Source organism: Cricetulus griseus, chromosome 7 (genome assembly GCF_003668045.3).
Source record: "Cricetulus griseus strain 17A/GY chromosome 7, alternate assembly CriGri-PICRH-1.0, whole genome shotgun sequence".
Classification (NCBI taxonomy): domain Eukaryota; kingdom Metazoa; phylum Chordata; class Mammalia; order Rodentia; family Cricetidae; genus Cricetulus; species Cricetulus griseus.
In genome coordinates, this window is record NC_048600.1 from 75665200 (window position 1) to 75682893 (window position 17694).

Genomic DNA, 17694 nt, shown 5'->3' on the forward strand with positions numbered 1-17694 from the left:
TGCTTGTCTAGCCAACCTCATGTGTCACAGGTGCTTTCTTTCCTGGTTCCAGTAAGGAAGCTGGCAGTTCTGGCTCCTTTTTTAAGCTCTCAGTGGTGGTCGCAGAGACTAGAGTGGGGCAGGGGAAGGTGCTACAAGAAGGGGAGCCAGTACTTGCTTGTTAGTTGCCTGTGGAGCACCTGGCAGTCTTAGGGCTCTCTTGTGCAGGTATACTGGTGTTTGGGGCCTCCTTCTAGTCGCATGTTCTTTTGTTATGTCCTGGGAAGTGGAGTTTGAGTTGTGACATCACAGGGCCACTGACTGGGCTAGTGGGTTTCTGTACATATCCATTCTTAGTAAGATGGTGCCAAACTGTCCTGGAGTGGATTCTGGGGCATTTCCTGAAGGATAGGTTAAACATTTTGTCTTTAAAGAATCGATGATCAAGCCCTGGTCATCGAATCTGTGGGAGGCAAACTTAACCCCACATACCATGGGAAGTTGTAACTAGAATTTTCAGGGCAAAAAACGTGAACTCAGGCAGCCTCAGAAAGTCAGGTTGACCACATGGACCTAATATGACAAAAGGGGATAACAGTGAAAAGCAGAGATTTATTCCCTGTGGCCACGTTTGAAAGAGGAAATAAAGAGCCCAGTAGCCCCATCTGTCTTCAGGGGCTGACATGAGATTGGGGGCTAAACAGGAAGCAAGGAGACAGGAAACGAGACCCACGCTTAACTATGCCATCCTGGTCCGGGTGTGCCATGGCTGATCAGCTCAGGTCTGGTTCTGCAAAGTAGTCGGGGAAGTCTATTTTGCTCAATTGGATGGTCATCCATGGTATAACTGCCCTCCTCTGGTGTGTGGGTGGGGGTGGGGGTGGTGTTTGTCCTGAGGGCTCCTGGTTGCTGGGGGTTGTTTCAGTTCGTTTTTATAATGATGTTCACTAACTAGTTCTGTTGTTTGAGGAATCCAAGTGATCCTCACACACTGGCTGTGTGAGCCAGTGACTCGGAGGGAAAGGAAGACAGACAGTAGGAAACAGAGCTGAGGGCTGGTAAATGAGTCTGGGCCTGTAGCTGCCACCCCTTTCACCAGCTCCTGACCTCCTCCCCCATTCTAAGCCATGCCAGTCAAAGGGTTCTACAGTATCTCAGAGAGCTGAGCTGTGCTCACCCTCCTGTGAAGAGCAGATGCTTAGACCACACACTGTCCTGGCCAGGGGCAGTCAGCAGTCTGAGACTGTAGTCTTCGACACCCGAGTTCAGAGGGGCAAGCATTTCCTATATCAGATTGGGGTGGTGTGTGCCAACCCTCAGCTCTACCATTCTGAGGCTCAAAAGCCTTGGCTGAGACTGAAGCAGAAAGAGGCAGCTTAATTTCCTGCCACCTTGAGTCTGTGACAGGGTGGGCAAGGGCAGAGAGCAGAAGCAGAGGCCCTGAGGAGGCCTGGATGGGTCACTTGGTCCTCAAGAGCAGGCCACCACATTGCTGTTCTCCTGTTTTGCTCTTCCCTCAACTGTTTTTGTTTGTTTTTTTTAAATATGTCGTGTGTGTGTGTGTGTGTGTGTGTGTGTGTGTGTGTGTGTGTGTATGTGTGTGTGTGTGTGTGTGTGAGAAGTGTAAACTGGCATACATCTCACATTTCATAAACCTTCAGAATATAAGCTATAAGAACGGACTGAGCTACTCAAACTTCTTCAACCTGTTCACCAATGCACACTGGTTGTATTTGTGGCCTTCCAACTGTCACCTGCAGCTATGTTGTCAGACAAAGAAATAAATACAGAAGCCACACACAAAATAGTTCTGCTCAACAAATGGTGCTAGCAAAACTAGATATCCATCTCAGAACAAAATCAGATCCATTATATTTCATCCCACACAAGATCAATTTAATCAAAGACCTTGATTAAATTTAAAACCTGAAACATCAAAACTTCTAGAGGAAAGCTGCAATGTCTAGCTGTAAGTAAGAACCCATAAGTGGCCAGGCAGTGGTGGCATGCACCTTTAACCCAGCACTCGGGAGGCAGAGGCAAGAGGATCTTTGAGTTTGAAGCCAGCCTGGTCTACAGAGTGAGTACCAGTACAGCCAGGGCTACTAGAGAAACCTTGTCTAGAAAAAACAAAACAAACAAACAAAACCCCAAAACAAACAAAAAAGAAAAAAACGAAGGAAGAAAGAAAGAAAGAAAGAAAGAAAGGAAGGAAGGAAGGAAGGAAGGAAGGAAGGAAGGAAGGAAGGACCAGTGAGTGCTGAACAGGGTGACTCCTGCTGCCAGGGTGCAGTGGTCCCATGGTGGGTTAACTGCCTTCCTCTGCAAGGAGGTGTGCCCTGCTGGCATCTGGTTGCTGGTTGGGGGAGGTAGTTTCCATCGCTTGCCATAAGGATGTTTATTTGTCTATCCTATCATACAAAGAAGATACACAAATGGCCAATAAACATTTTTTTTTAAAAATAAGAGGCAAGCAGATTTCTGAGTTTGAAATCAGCTTGGTCTACAAAGTGAGTTTTAGGACAGCCAAGGTTACACAGAGAAATCCCATCTTGAAAAAGCTACAAAAAATCAATAAATAAAAGATTTTATCAAGGCATAGTGGTACACACCTTTAATACCAGGACTTGGGAGGAAGAGGCAGGTGGATCTCTGTGAGTTGGAGACCTGGTCTACATAGTGAGTTCCAGGACAGCCATAGCTACACAGTAAGACTCTGTCTTGAAAAAACAAAACAAAACAACAACAAAAGTTGTTCAATGCTTACAAAAAATACTAAAACTTCTTTGCTAACTTTCATCACCATAATGGTCACCATCAAGGAACCTGATAACAAATACTGGCACGGATATGGGGAAAGGGGAATCCCTATTCACTGCTCGTGGGAGTATAAACTGGTATGGCCACTAAGAAAACCAGTATGGAGGTTTCGAAGCTAAGATTCGAACTACCATATGACCTAACTATAACATCCCAAGGCATGTACCCAAAGGACTGCAGCCTACCACAGAGACACTTGCATATCCACGATCATTGCTGCTGTAACACAGTAGCTAGGAGACGCTTTCAGCCCAGGCGTCCGTCAACTGACACCTGCATCGGGACAAGGTGGTGCATCCACAGTGGAAACCTGTTCAGCTGCAAAGAAAAGTGAAAACTTCAGGAAAATGGGTGGAGCTGGAAAGTATTCTATTAAACAATGTGGTCCAAGCCTGGAAAGAAAAGGCCTCCTTCTTTTTCATACGTGGATGTTGGTTTGTAATGTACACTTGTGCGGGAAGAAGGGTAAATGTGGGTGGAACACTAGAAAGGAGATTAAGAGAGAGTAAAAAGAGGTTCTGAGGAAGGGGGCATGGGACATGAAAGCAGAAAGCAGGGGTGGGGACTGGAGAAGAGGGGGAGGGTGGAGATAAAGGAGGGGTGAGAATTATCTGTCATGTGCTTTATTAGGCAATGCCACCGTGATGCATAGTTGTTTGCATTCTGAATGAAAGAACTAATTAAATTTTAGACGTGTTCTTTAAAAGAATATCAAATCATGGCTAGGTATAATGGAGCTCAACTTTAATCCCAGCACTTTAGAGAAAGAGGCAGGTATGGATCTCTGAATTCAAGGCCATTTTGGTCTACACAGTGAGTCTAGGACAGTCAGGGACACATAGAGAGCCTTGCTTTAAAAAATTACACACACACACACACACACACACACACACACACACACACACACACCATCTCTGTCTGCTAAAACATTGATGATTGATCAGGACATGTCCACAGAACTAAGAGGATATGGAGCTGAGCCCACTGTAGTCCAAATGAGAGCCAAGTTGAGCACCACATAGATAATGACAGTAATGATTATAATCACTGACAAGAACATGCAGCTGAGAGCCAAACTCCCATACAGTGAAGAGGAAAACGTCTTTTTAGATAGACTCTTTCTGTGTAGCTCAGGCTGGCCCATGTCTCAAGAGCCTCTTGCCTCTGCCTCCTGAATGCTACTGTGCCAGGCTAGGAAAATACCTTTCTCACCTGGCATGATGGTGCGAGCCTTTTAATCCCAGTGCTGGGGAGGCAGAGGCAGATGGATCTCTGAGTTGTAGGTCATTCTGGTCTACACAGAGTTCCAAGACAGGCAGGGCTGATAGTGAGACCCTAGATGAAAAAAAAAGTTTACCTTTCTTTCTCAAGATTTATTTTTTTTGTGTGTGTTTATGAGTGCTTTCATTGCATGTATATCTGTTCTTGATGCTCACAGAAGCCAGAAGAGGGTGACAGACCCTCTGGAACTGGAGTCACAGATGCCTGTGAACCACTATGTAGATCCTGGGAATCAAACTCTGGTCCTCTGGAAGAGTAGCCAGTGCCCTTGCCCAATCATACCAAAACAACAACAACAACAACAACAACAACAAAATCTGGCCTCATTTAGATCCATCCAGTTCCCATCCCATAGCCTGGGTTCTCTGTTGCTGTTCTTGTGTGTTTGGAGAATACTGGTTCACTGTGGTTCCCATGGAGAACTCTGGTTCCAAACACACAGCTGTGTTTCTCCACATAGTTAGAATCTATCCTCTGATACTCACGAAACTGCTGTCCGCACCAATGTCATGGCCCTTAACTGTCTCACCAAAGAGGTTTAGTTATATTCTTGCAGACCATAGTCTCCATGTAGCTCAGGTGGTACCAAATATTTAAAGCAGAACAGGGGCCTTTTAAGTGAGGTTTTGATAGGTGAATAGGAGTTTCCTGGAGCAGAAGGAAGACAAGGGGTGGCAAGAAGGAAAAGGTGGTGTGCCCTCCACAGTGACTTGAGCCTGTTGTTTGTTCACAGTGGAGGGAATAAGAGGACACACGTGGGCAGTGGTGGTACACACCTTTAATCCTAGCGCTTGGGAAACAGAGGCCAGTCTGGTCTACAGAGTGCCAGGACATTTCCAAAGCTACACAGAGAAACTCTGTCTCCAAAAACCAACCAACCAAGCAAACAAACAAATTAAAAAACAAAACAAAAAACAGAGGGTACACGTGGGAGCTGTGTAGAGTGGGTGAGAGGAGATGGTTGGGCGGGTCTTGAACAGGGGCTGGAACTTGGGTTTGACATGGCAGGTGCTTAGGAATCTCTAGAAGTATCAGTCATGTTCTGGTTAGATTTTTTTTTTTTTTTTGTCAGCTTGACATAAGTCAAGGTCATCTGGGAAGAGGCAACTGAAGTTGAGAAATTGGCCTATAGACAAGTCTGTGGAGCATTTTCTTGATTAATGATTAATGTGGGAGAGTCTAGTTCACTGTGGGCAGTGTTTCCCCTGGGCAGGTGATTCTGGGTGCCCATTGTGTAAGAAAGTGGGCTGAGCAGACCATGGGAAGCAAGCCAGTAAGTAGTATTCCTCCATGGTCTCTGCTTCAGTTCCTGCATTGGCTTCCATGATGGACTATATGACCTGTAAGCCAAACAATCCCTTTCCTCCCAAGTTGCTCTTGGTCATGGTATTTATCACAGCCATAGAAACCCTATATAAGACAAAAGTAAGAAATGTGGAGACTGGGTGACAGAGCCCAGGCACGAGGCAGTTCTGCACCACCCATAGTGGAGACACTGGGACTCCCCCACAGCCAAAGTAGGTATGTGAGCACACCCTCCCTGAGCTGTGACATGGGTGACAGGTCTCTGCTTCCTGTTTCTCCCCCCTCAAGGGCAGTTTCCGGCTCCAGCTTCAAAAGAACAAATACTCAAAACAAAGGAAGTGGTCCTCAACCACAGGAAGCAGGAAGTGTCTGCTAGGTCCTCAGCTGAAGCCCAGGGACAGTGGGATGGAGTCCGTGGCCCTGTACAGCTTCCAGGCCACAGAGAGTGATGAGCTGGCCTTCAACAAGGGGGACACACTCAAGGTACAGAGGGCTGGAGCCGGGCTGAGTGGGCTAACAGGGGTGGTGGGGTTGGAATCAGGGACCAGGAGAGCCCTGGTAATCTGGGCTGTGAGTGACAGACTCAGTTTAGCCACCTCTGTCTTACTTCAGTTTCCCCATCTAGGAAACGGGAATAGTACTGGTGATCCTTTCTTTGGGGTCATGTGAGTTTGAGGCAGCTACTGCCACAGTGTCTGGCAGGACTTCGTTCAATTCCCGTTTTCTAGGTATGGTGTGTGTGTGTGTGTGTGTGTGTGTGTGTGAGAGAGAGAGAGAGAGAGAGAGAGAGAGAGAGAGAGAGAGAGAGAGAGAGAGAGAGAGAGAGAAAGGTGGTCTAGAATAAGCAGACATCCTAACCTAATGGGGCTAAGATAGCTGGGATTTAAGTGTCCAGCAGTAATGTAGGGAAAGGGAAAACAGAATAATATACTTCATTTGCTCTCACCTGGGCCCCTCTGGATCGAAATGGTGCCCTTCCAAGTCATTAGATAGATGAGTGTGTGAAACTTCTAGTGGGAATGCCCTTCCGTAGGCTTTTGCATATGATGGGAGAGCCCAGGGGCCACAGTCAAAATTTGAGGAGTGGTCATGCTAGAACAGGAGCACTAGAATGCTAGTAGCATGGGGACAACCTCTTTGAAGCCATGTTTTGCATGGACCCCAGGCTCAGTGTAGAGTTCCTGGGTGTGGAAGACCATTGCCTGGCTGCAGTGAAGCGAGGCATGGGGAGGTATCTGCATGTGTTAGTGTAAACTGGAGTCTCAACCTCCATTGCTTTAACTCTTGAGCCTTAGTTCAGTCCCTTGGGTGTCTGAAACTCTAAGTGGAAGTTCTAAGGTTGGTATGGGTGTAAAGAAGACACATATATTTGTGACATCGCCTTCATCAAGGCAAGGTGCTGGCATCTGTATCTGCCTATGCTGTTGGCCCTGGGTCCTGAGCACACTCAATCACTTTGGCTTGGGAAGTGCCTGGAGGTGGTGTCAGGGGCATGGGGGGACTCTGTGGGGATCTAACTTTACTTCAGAGGCCTTGGCTACTCTGGAGACCAGCCCAGGGTATATCCTCACACACACTTGAGGCTGAAGGGTAGCTGGCCTACGGGAAGTCGGAATGTGTAGAAGACTCTGGCCCCGGCTCAGAGGTCCCCAGAGTAACTCTATGAAGACTGACAGCCTCCTGCTTCACAGACTCCCAAGATGAGCAGGAATCACTTTGCGAAGAGTCTACTGAGACACAGGGATGGGAGGTAGGGGGGTGGGGAGAAGGGAAGTCCATCTACCCATTAGAAGCCCATGAGAATGGGGACCTGGAAGCCCAAGGCAGAAGCAGCTTGCACAGTTGGCTTTCAGTGAAGGGGTGGAAGGAAAGCAGAAGAGACTTATGGCAAGCTGGGGGTGGGGGTGGGGCTATGGGCAGTCAGCAGACCTAGGGGAGCTGCCTCCCCCTTTATTGATTTGACAAGCACTGGGCTACTTAGCCAAGCAAGGACACAGGCAGGGAGGCAGGAGGCTGGGGGTTGGGAGGGTTGCTATAGGCGGGGAAGACAGAGCAACTTCTCAAAAGAGGTGTGGAAACCTGGGCATAGAAAGAGCCTGGGGAAGAGAGAGCACCCAGCCCAGACAAAATCCCTGAGGAGGCAGGACCTTGACCTGTTTGAAGAGTCTGACAAAAGTATGAGAGGGACGGGAGGAGTCCTGGCCTGTTGGGTGAGCCGGAGACACAAAGGTAGCTCAGACAAAGAAAAAAATTCGTGACCAAAACGACAGTAATTTATAAAGAGCTCTTTTGTCTTGTTTTGAGACAGGGTCTCACTATATAGCTCTGGCTGTTCTGGAATTCACTATGTAGACCAGGTGGGCCTTGAACTCAGATATCAGCCTGCCTCTGTCTCTCCATTGCTGGACTTAAAGGCATTTGACCCCACACCACAAGTGGGGAAACAGACAAGGGACACAAACAGAAACTTGCCAGAGAAACAATGTGAGCAGGCAGCTGCCCAGATGCGTGAATGACAGAAGCTGTATGGCTGGCGCCTCTGCCCATTCTGCATGACTTCACTGTATTTTAATTGATTTATTATTTTGAGACAGAATATCACTATGTCACCCTGGCTGTCCTGGAACACACAGAGATATGTCTTCCTTTGCTTCTTCTCCCTCCAGAGTGCTGTAACTAAACATGTTCGCCACCATACCCAGGATTTTACTTTAAAAACTTTCTTTTGCCAGGCAGTGGTGACACCTTTAATCCCATCACTCAGGAGGCAGAGGCAGGAGGCCAGCCTGGTCTACAGAGAGAGTTCTCGGACAGCCTCCAAAGCTATTCAGAGAAACTCTGTCTTGAAAAACCGAAATAGTAACAATAACAAAATAAAAACTTCATTTTGAAAAAACCAATCAAATAAACCAAATCTCTTAAATTGTTGAGAGTGTGGAGAGGTGTGTACTTCCTTGTGGAGTGACAGACAGGTGAAGTGACAGATGGACATCTGGGAAACATATAAAAAGCTTTAAATTTGGCCGGGCATTGGTGGCACGCGCTTTTAATCCCAGCACTTGGGAAGCAGAGGCAGGTGGATCTCTGTGAGTTCGAGGCCAGCCTGGTCTCCAGAGCGAGTGCCAGGATAGGCTCCCAAGCTACACAGAGAAACCCTGTCTCGAAAAATCACTTGGTCTGGTGGCACTTAAAAGTAGTGTTAAGGCAGGAGGATTTTGATTGAGCCTAGGAGTTTACCTGGATAGCACTGAGAGTCCTGTTTCAAAATGAATAAATAAAAAATAAAATAATCTGTTGTAGGGCCCAGAAATGCCCTTTATAACCAGACAGAGACCTTTCTTCTATCAGTCAGGACTCTGGGGCAACTGGCAGATCCTAGGTACTAGCCTAGGGTCCAGCTAATCTTCAGAAAGCATGCAGCCAGGCAGGCAGGGTTGCTGTGTTCAGGCAACTGGTGCTCTGGTGGTGGACACAGCACAAATTAGATACAGAAGTAAACGTGAGTGGGTGTGGTGGCACAGCCAGTGATCCCAGCACTCGGGAGGCTGAGGGTGTAGCCCCACCACTCATGTAAGAATTCGGAGCCAGCCGCCAGCCGGGTGCAGGGTTAGGATTAGGCAGAGACCTGTCCTTCCCTGCCCAGAGCACAGGAAATCACTAGGGTGCAGAGTTGCCAGGACTGTTCCAGTACAAAGTCACATTATTTTTGTTTATTTGCTCGTTTTCTTCCTTTTTGTAAAATTGTACTTATTTATTGTGTGCGTGTTGGGGGGGGGTTGTGTGTGCAGGTGCCACAGTACACTTGTAGAGGTCAGAGAACAACTGGAAGTCAGTTCTCCCCTGCCACCGTGTGTGTCCCAGGGACTGAACCTAGGTCATCAAGCTTGGCAACAACCCTGTCCCTCTTTCTTGTTTTTGAGACAAGGTCTCCCTGTGAAGCCCGGGCAGCCTTGAATTCACTATGTAGCCCAGGCTAGCCTCAAACCTTCAGTGATCCTCTTGCCCCACCTCCTCAGTGCTAGAATAGAGACTCATGCACTACAGCCCGCCCCCCTTTTCTCTTGCAGAGCTAGGGATACACTCAGGATTTGTGCATATTAGGCAAACAAGCTACCTCTGGGTCCCACTTCAGAGTCCTTGCAGGGCTGTTTCTGAAATCCTTTTTGCATTGATTTTCACCAGCTATGCTTTAGGCCTGTCTTAGACTAGCAGGAAAACCACACAGATAAAAGGGTGCATTGCATCCTCACTGGTGCAACCAGCCACCATCTGTGGTTATGATGAACTGGATTGCTATGTGCACACTGACCACCACACATCTAGATTTCCTATTCATTTCAGCCTGTTAACATATCGCGTTTAACATTACTCAGTATCTTCATTCTCAGATTTTTTTTGGCATCGCTTTGAATTTGACCCCAGAGTGCTTCCTCTGCTGTCTGTAACTTAAAAACATTACAACCATGTATACAGCAGCTGCGCTTCCTGTCTGGCCAGGACTACACTGTGTGCTGGTGTCCAGCCCCACCCCTATTGGGCTCTAATGGGTGTCACCATGTCATGCCAAGCTTGCAGGTGAAACACAACTTCCTCTCTAGGTGCTGCTCAAAAAATCTAGGTGGAAACCCCATGGCCCGTAGTCTCACTCAGGACATGTGGCCCTAAGTGACTCTTCTTTTCTTTTCTTTCTTTCTTTTGGGTGGGGTGTTTTGAGACAGGGTTTTTCTGTGTAGCTTTGTAGACCAGGCTGGCCTCGAACTCACAGAGATCTGCCTGCCTCTACCTCCTGAGTGCTGGGATTAAAGGTGTGCACCACCACCATCTGACACCTGAGTGACTCTTACCAGGGATGAAGGTCCTCTTTGGCAATGCTTCTAGGTAGACAGCACCATGTCACTGTTTGCTGGAGGAAGAACATGGCACTTCTCTCTCTCTCTCTCTCTCTCTCTCTCTCTCTCTCTCTCTCTCTCTCTCACACACACACACACACACACACACACACACTAGTCTCTCCATGATTAGCTTGCCCCAAAGACCAGACTGATTGCTATCCCCTGGGAAGCTGATAGCACCCATGCGCCTGGCCCTGAGTCCTTCCAACTCTGGACTCCTACCCTGCTGAATCTGAGCATCTCTCCCTGTCCCCAGCTCCTCTTCTCTGGTCATGGAGCTAGTGCAGTGCTTTTCAGTACATGCTGTTCTCCCTGCATTTTGCCACAGCCAGACACACTAGCCTCCTTTTAAGGGGACAAAGTTGGGCTCATCTCAGAGCCTGTGTTCTGTCTATTCCCCTATTCCCTCTATCTTTTCACCATTGGTTTCTTTTTCTCCCCCCCTCCTTTATTTTGTTGTTGTTGCCGTTGGGGGGTGGAGAACTACAAAAACATGGTCTTACTATATAGCCCAAACAGGCTTAGAACTCTGCAATCCTCCCACCTTAGCCTTCTAAGTGCTAGGGTGGCAAGCATGGACCACCAAATTAGCTGGTTCCTTCTTATAAACTGGGGCATCTCTGGAGAGGCCTTTGAGTGCCACTCTGTGTGTCCCTTTGGCAGCTCCTTGTCCAAACAACAGTTCCCACAGCACTCCCACTGCATGAAGCTGCTGCTCCTTTATCTTTTTGCTTCTTCACAGCATTACTGCCCCTGGGGCACAAGCTCCTATTGCTTACTGCATCTCTAGGACTCCTTCTGCTGTCTGCACCCAGTAGGTGCTCATCAGAAAGCTGTCAGTGACTGCAGTAAGGAAGGATGGGCTTGTGCTTAGGCCCCTTACTGTCTGGGGACAGTAAGGAAGACCTGCAGCAGTTAGGGCCAGGGGTGGGGCAGACAGGCTCTGTGCTTGAACTAGGAAGCAGTAGTACCCTGAAGTGTGTTCTCCGGGGGAATTTCCAAAGCTCCAAAGGTCTGGGGCTCCATCAAGAATTCAGCAAGGTAAGCACAGAAGCATCCCTGGTCTCTATAAAGAGATGGTTACAAGCAGGACAGCAGGGGTAACAGACACAGTGGCTACATAGTACTACATCATAAGACATTGTATGGTGTTGGCCAAATCTATACCCATTTAACAGACAAGGATGCTGAAGCCAAAACTCTAGAGATAGCAGAAGTGACCAGAGCTCAAGAGCATTGGCTAGGACTTCTATCTCAAGCTGTGGCCACATCTGGGAAATTTTGTTTCATTTTGAATGAAAGTGGTTCTGAGCCAGCTACCTGCTTCTGTCTGTCCACTGCTGCTGACCTGGTTCAGGCCAGGAAGAAAGGAAGAAAGAGCTCAGCTTGGCTCCAGTGCCTTGGGGATGGGGGGGCCTAAGCACAAGCCCATCCTTTCAGGTGGATCATACTTAAACATGTCTGTGTCCCTGTTTCTATCATTCTGGTATGGGGGATCCAGCTTTGCAGCAGTTCCTAGCCAGAGAGGGGCCTCAGTTTTGGCTCGAGTACAAAGTAGGAGTAGAGTCGGGTGAAAGCCAGTAGTGGGCCAAGGCCCCCAAGACCAGCATTTCCAAAGCCCCAGGCCAACTGTTTGCTGTGCTGCATTGGCCAAGTTCACTCCTTCTCTAAGCCTGTCTGTGAAACAGCACTTGGTGATGTCAACTTCTTCAGGTTGCTTGAGAATTGGGGTGACACGGGACAAATGTACCCACTGGCGAAGTGTGCTGTCCCCTCCCTAGGCCCAATTTCCATCCTTCAGTTGTTTACCCAGTGACTCTCTATCCAGCTCTGGCTAGTCCACCTGGGGTGACAGGGCTTTATCAGAACACCGGCTCTTTTGCTTTTTCCCCTATTCCTGACTCTCACTGTCATCCCAAACACTAGATACATGTGACCCAAAATAGCCATCTGTTGGGGCTTGCCAACTCATTTGGGGGCCTCCAACTTCATGTCACATCTCAGTGGTCATTGATTGGCTGCTCTGGGCTCCTGCAATCAAAAGAGCTAAGGATCACAAGTCTACTACTCCCTTTCCCTGAGGCCTCTGGTGGGCCAAGATGGAAGAGCATAGAAGCCGCAATGCCCTATTCCATAACCACAAACCTGCATGGGTTAGTTGCCTCACCGGGAGGCACAGGCCTCCCAAGGATGACCATCTGCCTGTAGGCTGCCTTGGCCTGTGGGATGTAACAGGTCCTCATCCAGGGCTCTGCTCTCTGTGAAAGGCCTGGGAACTGCTGCATACAGCAAGACCTCGGCAGGTGGCTAAGTGGCCATGTTGCTTCTGCCTACAGATCCTGAACATGGAAGATGACCAGAACTGGTACAAGGCAGAGCTCCGAGGAGCTGAAGGTTTTGTTCCCAAGAACTACATCCGTGTAAAGCCACACCCGTGAGTAGTCACCACTGCCACCATCTACCTGAAGGCTATGCAACCCCACCTTGCCCTGTCAGAGCCAAGCTGCTTGGGATGGCCCTGGGTACAGCACAGTCCAAGGAGAGGGACACTGGCTGATCAGTCTAGGACTTGGGGAGGCTAGAGTTACAGTACATTGTGGCCCAGATGTCTTGGGACTGGGACCTAGGTCAGTTCTTAGGAGGTGGCATTGAGCATTGCTCTCAGAATGTCTGAGTAGCTAAAAAGTCCCTGATCACCAATTGGATATACCTTAAGTGGCATCTGGGTCATTGGTTTGGTTCCAGGGAGTTGGGAGACACAGGGCACAGAAAGTATATGTGGGTTGGCAGGCAGCATCAGGGTACCTCTCAAAGGGGTGCCAAGGAGTGAGATGCTGAGGGATGTATCGGAGTTGGCTGTATAGACAAAGGCAATGACTTATGGCATTTTCAGGGGAAGATGGAAAGTGGGAGGAAGCCAGAATGAGCCAAGGAGAACAATGAGCAGAACCTTTAGTACAGGGGACTGGCAGAAGAGCCTCAGGTGCTGAGCCAAGGGAGCAGGGAGCCATGGGGGTGCTGGGATGCTGGGAGCTCAATTAGCAGGTGGGAGCTGTGCTGTGTGTCTGGGTGGAAGGGAAGGAGGTGCAGGGTGGGGCCCAAAGGGTATTTCCTCTTTGTCTTTTTTCTGCTTGTTTCCAAAACTGCTGCTCCCTCACTGCCACCTCCGGCTTCCTGTACCGAGCATGGCCCTGTTTGGGGTCCCCATCCCCAACCACTCTGTTGGGTTGCAGGCCTTCCTGCCAGGTGCACCCCTCCCCACCAAGGCGGACATAGGGGAAGAGAGAAAAATATAACACATAGCTCAGGTGCTAGACAGGAGAGGTCTAGGGCATGAGTAAGATAAGGCTGTGGTCATCTGGGTGGCCTCAGGGAGGGCTTAAGGCAAAGGTTGACAGGCTGTATGCAGACTCTGAACTGCTGAGCAGCCCTGAAGCAGGGCCAGGAGAGGGATTACAAGGGCTGAAGTCCTAGGTCAGGCTGTCATGGAGGCCAGGAAGAAGGAGGGTCCAATGGGGTACTCAGAGTCCAGGAACCCAAGCTTCTGGTAGCCTGGAGGACATTCTGGCCACCTGTGTTTATGCCAAGCAGGGTCATGATCAGGTGCTAGCCAGATCCTAAGGAGCCTGCTGAGTAGCTGGCCCAGTTTGGTAATCTTAGACCCTGCCCTAGCCAGAAACAGCTGTAGGGGACATCCCTTCTTGGGTGTGAAGACCCTGAAGGTGAGGGTGGGTAGAGAGAACTTTAATCCTAGAAGGTCTTTGCCAGACCCACTGTTTCCCAGAGCCCCAGGGTTCCCTCTGCCTCTGGACCCAGAGGCACAGACCCTGTACTCTCAGTGGAGTTGGAGTGGCTCTCAGGAAAAGCATAGGCCCCCTGGGCCTTCAGGTTAGAATAGAAATTTGCCAAGGAAGACAGAGACAGTCCCAGAGATGTGTGGGAGGTGAGGAATGAGCCATGTTATTGTAGTGGCAGCTGGAATGCCTCCAGATAGCTGTTCCTCCAGCTGCCCAACTGCCTAAATAGGAACTATTGACATAGTCTTACAGACCAGCAAAGGCACACAAAGACTGTGTGCCTTGTCCAGAATCACTTAGCTGGCAAGAGGAAGGCTGGGATGGCAGCTAGATGGTAGGGGCTCTTCATGACTGCAGAGAGGGACAGAAAGCCTGTGAGAGCAGCTGTGTGTCTGGGAGTGGAGGGGTGGGTGGTGAACCTCAGACTTGCTATGCAGCCTCTCAGGAGACCCCAGCCCTCCCGGAGTTTCAGTTTCCTCGTCAGTACAGGAAGCAACATAATGTAGTAAAAAATGGAGTGATGAGACCTGAGTTTTAGAACTTGGGGGTGGGGGTGGGGTTCCCTGTCCTTCAAGCAAGGGAACCCCTTCCTCCATAACTCACAGCTCACTAGACCCATGTCCTATGACCCTGTCACCCCAGTGGTCCCACCTCTCAGCTCTGCTGCTTGGAGACTATATTTGTCAGGGTTCTCTAGAGTAACAGAACTTGTAAATCTCTTTCTCCCTTCCTCAGTGTGTGTGTGTGTGTGTGTGTGTGTGTGTGTGTGTGTGTGTGTGTGTATACAGGCACACATGTGTGTATCTGTATGATTTATTAGAACAAGCTGTAGGCTGTGGTTCAGTTAGTCCAATAATGGCTGGCTATGAATTGAAAATCCAAGAATCCAGTAGTTGTTCAGTTCACCAGGCTGGATGTCTTAATTTGTCTTCCCAAAGTAGGCTCTAATATCAGTGAAGCAAGAAAAGAGCAACAGGTTCCTTCTTCCATGTTCTTATATAGGCTTCCAGCAGAGGCATGGCCCAGATTAGAGGTGGGTCTTCCCAGCTCAAAAGGTCTGGACTAAAGGTGTTATCTTTCTACCTCAGCATATAAATCAGAGTAGATCTTCCTTCTTCAAATTAAGCAAAAATCCCTAACAGGTGTTTCCTCTGTTTAGTTAATTCCAGATGTAGTCAAGTTGAAAACCAAGAATAGTCATCATAGAAACCCAGTTCCAATGTGTGGGTTTTGGAGTCACAGTCAGGGATGGCAGGCAGTCTCCCATTCCTGAGGACTCCTCATTTCGCAGGGAATCCTCTCTCTGGATCTCAGCACACTAGCCCAGGATTTGATGCAATGCCCTGGGGTCGGTAAACTGGGAGCAGCTGGCTGGACAGGCTGTGGAATCTGCTGGCCAGCCCAACAGACAGGAAGGACCCCAGGAGAGCCTGCCCCGCCTTGCAAGAGTCAAAGACTTAACAGGTGCAATCCTGAACCAAGTCCGCTCCTATGTGGGAGGGGCAGAAAGAAGGAAGGCCACTATTATTGATGTCATCCATATTTATTTGTGGTGTGAGGACAGACATGGAGCCTAGCACACACTAGGCCAGCACTCCACCACTGACCCACACCCTAGCACAGTTTTACACTTTTTAACATTTTAATATCTGTCCTTGGCCAGTGAAATGCCTCAGTAGTTAAAGGCACTTGCTGCCAAGTCTCATAACTTGAGTTCAGTCTCCAGGACTCAAATGCTGGAGAGAACTGGTTGTCTCTGGTGTGTGTGTGTGTGTGTGTGTGTGTGTGTGTGTGTGTGTGTGTGTGTGTGTGTGTGTTATGTACATTCCTGCGTATGTGTGTGCCCATGTAGAAATAAATAAATCTTTTTTGGGGGGCGGGGGTGGTTTGAGACAGGGTTTCTCTCTGGCTTTGGAGGCTGTCCTGGAACTCATTCTGTAGACCAGGCTGGCTTCTAACTCATAGAGATCCGCTTGCCTCTGTCTCTTGAGTGCTGGAATTAAAGGAGTGCGCTGCTGCCGCTGCCGCTGCCACCACCACCACCACCCGGCAAGAAATAAATAAATCTTAATGTAAAAAAAAAAAAAAAAATCAAGGCTAGTTCAGTGGTTAAGAGTGCATACTGGCTGGCATTGGTGGCACACGCCTTTAATCCCCAGCACTTGGGAGGCAGAGGCAGGTGGGTCTCTGTGAGTTCAGGGCCAGCCTGGTCTACAGAGCTGGTTCCAGGACAGCCAAGGAAACGCAGAGAAAGGCTGTCTCAAAAAACAAAAAACAAAACAGAACAAAACAACAAAAAAGAGTGCATACTGCTCTTGCAAGAAACCCATGTTTGGTTCTAAGCACCTACATCAGGCAGTTCACAATCGCCTGTAACTCCAGCTCCAGGGGATCTGACACCCTCTTCTGGACTCATGTGCACACCCCCTCCATATATATATATGTGTGTGTGTGTGTGTGTGTGTGTGTGTGTGTGTGTGTGTGTGTGTTACATATAACTTTAAAATAATAATAATAATAATAATAATAATAATAATAATAATAATAATAATAAATCTTAAAGAGGAAAGGGCCGGGGTGTGCAGACTGGCGAAGCACTGGAGCCTGGTTTTTGTTTGTCTTGGGTGTGGGTTTGTCTGGCCTGGTAGGAGGCAGCAGGGACAGGTTGTCTCAGTTCTTTTTTGCCTCTGCTGTGTGACCTTGATTTTCTTCCCCATTTCTCAATTTCCCCATGTGTATAATGAGACAATGATACCAGGGACAGAGGGCCAGCCCTGCCCAGCGCTAACAGATACCTGTTGACACTGTCCCCTCTCTGCACAGGTGGTACTCGGGCCGGATTTCTCGGCAGCTTGCTGAAGAGACTCTGATGAAACGGAACCACTTAGGAGCCTTCCTGATCAGGGAGAGCGAGAGCTCCCCTGGCGAGTTCTCCGTCTCTGTGAAGTGAGCTCCTGGGTGGGAGGGTCCAAGAGGAGGGCAGGCCTAGCAGGGCCACTGGCTGGGTGAAGGAAGAACTTAGCAGCAAGCCTGGTCTGATCCCTGGAAAGCACCAGGAAGTGCCGAGAGCAGATGGGGTGCACCCTCAGCTGGCAGTCTGAGAAGGAAGGCCAGACCTTCTTGCCTGATCAGCATGCAAGCTGTGGAGGCTCCTTGGTTAGAGGAAGACTGATGCCCAATGGTGCCCCAGACTGGTGCTCAGAGAGTGTTTCTGACAGGGTTCCCCTTCTATGACAATGTTGTTGAGAGGCCAGACCTTGAGACCAGACACTTTCTGATTCTGATACTGTCATTGTGTGGCTGTGTGGCATAGGAGCAGTTATTTAACCTCTCTGGGTCTGTTTCCTCATAGGTAAAATAGGTCATTGCAAGAATGAGTGAGTCAGCATTTTTAAAACAGAAGGTTGTGTTTACTCCATAGAGAGGAACTCACACCTTTTAGGATAGGGCCTGGCATTAGATGCTAAAGCAAGGTTGCTGAACTGGGAACTATGTGGCTTATTAAGATGAACACAGTAGCTCTTCAGACTGGTATAGCAGAGTAGGACTGAGAGCAGCAGGGTCAGCCCCTGGCTGCCAGCTCTGGCAGGTTATTGACTTCTAAGTTGGGCCGGGTTTGC

At 48.8% G+C, this 17694-nt stretch overlaps 1 protein-coding gene across 1 annotated transcript in view; it reads left to right on the forward strand.

Annotated features, from left to right (window-relative positions):
- Window positions 1–17694, forward strand: part of LOC100750533 (GRB2 related adaptor protein) — a 33246-nt gene that overhangs the window by 7362 nt on the left and 8190 nt on the right. Inside the window, exons 2-4 of the mRNA XM_027427236.2 lie at window positions 5674–5868; window positions 12614–12711; window positions 16898–17020. Of these exons, the coding sequence (XP_027283037.1) occupies window positions 5791–5868; window positions 12614–12711; window positions 16898–17020 (299 nt within the window). The 5' untranslated portion in view covers window positions 5674–5790. The remainder of the gene's footprint in view (window positions 1–5673; window positions 5869–12613; window positions 12712–16897; window positions 17021–17694) is intronic.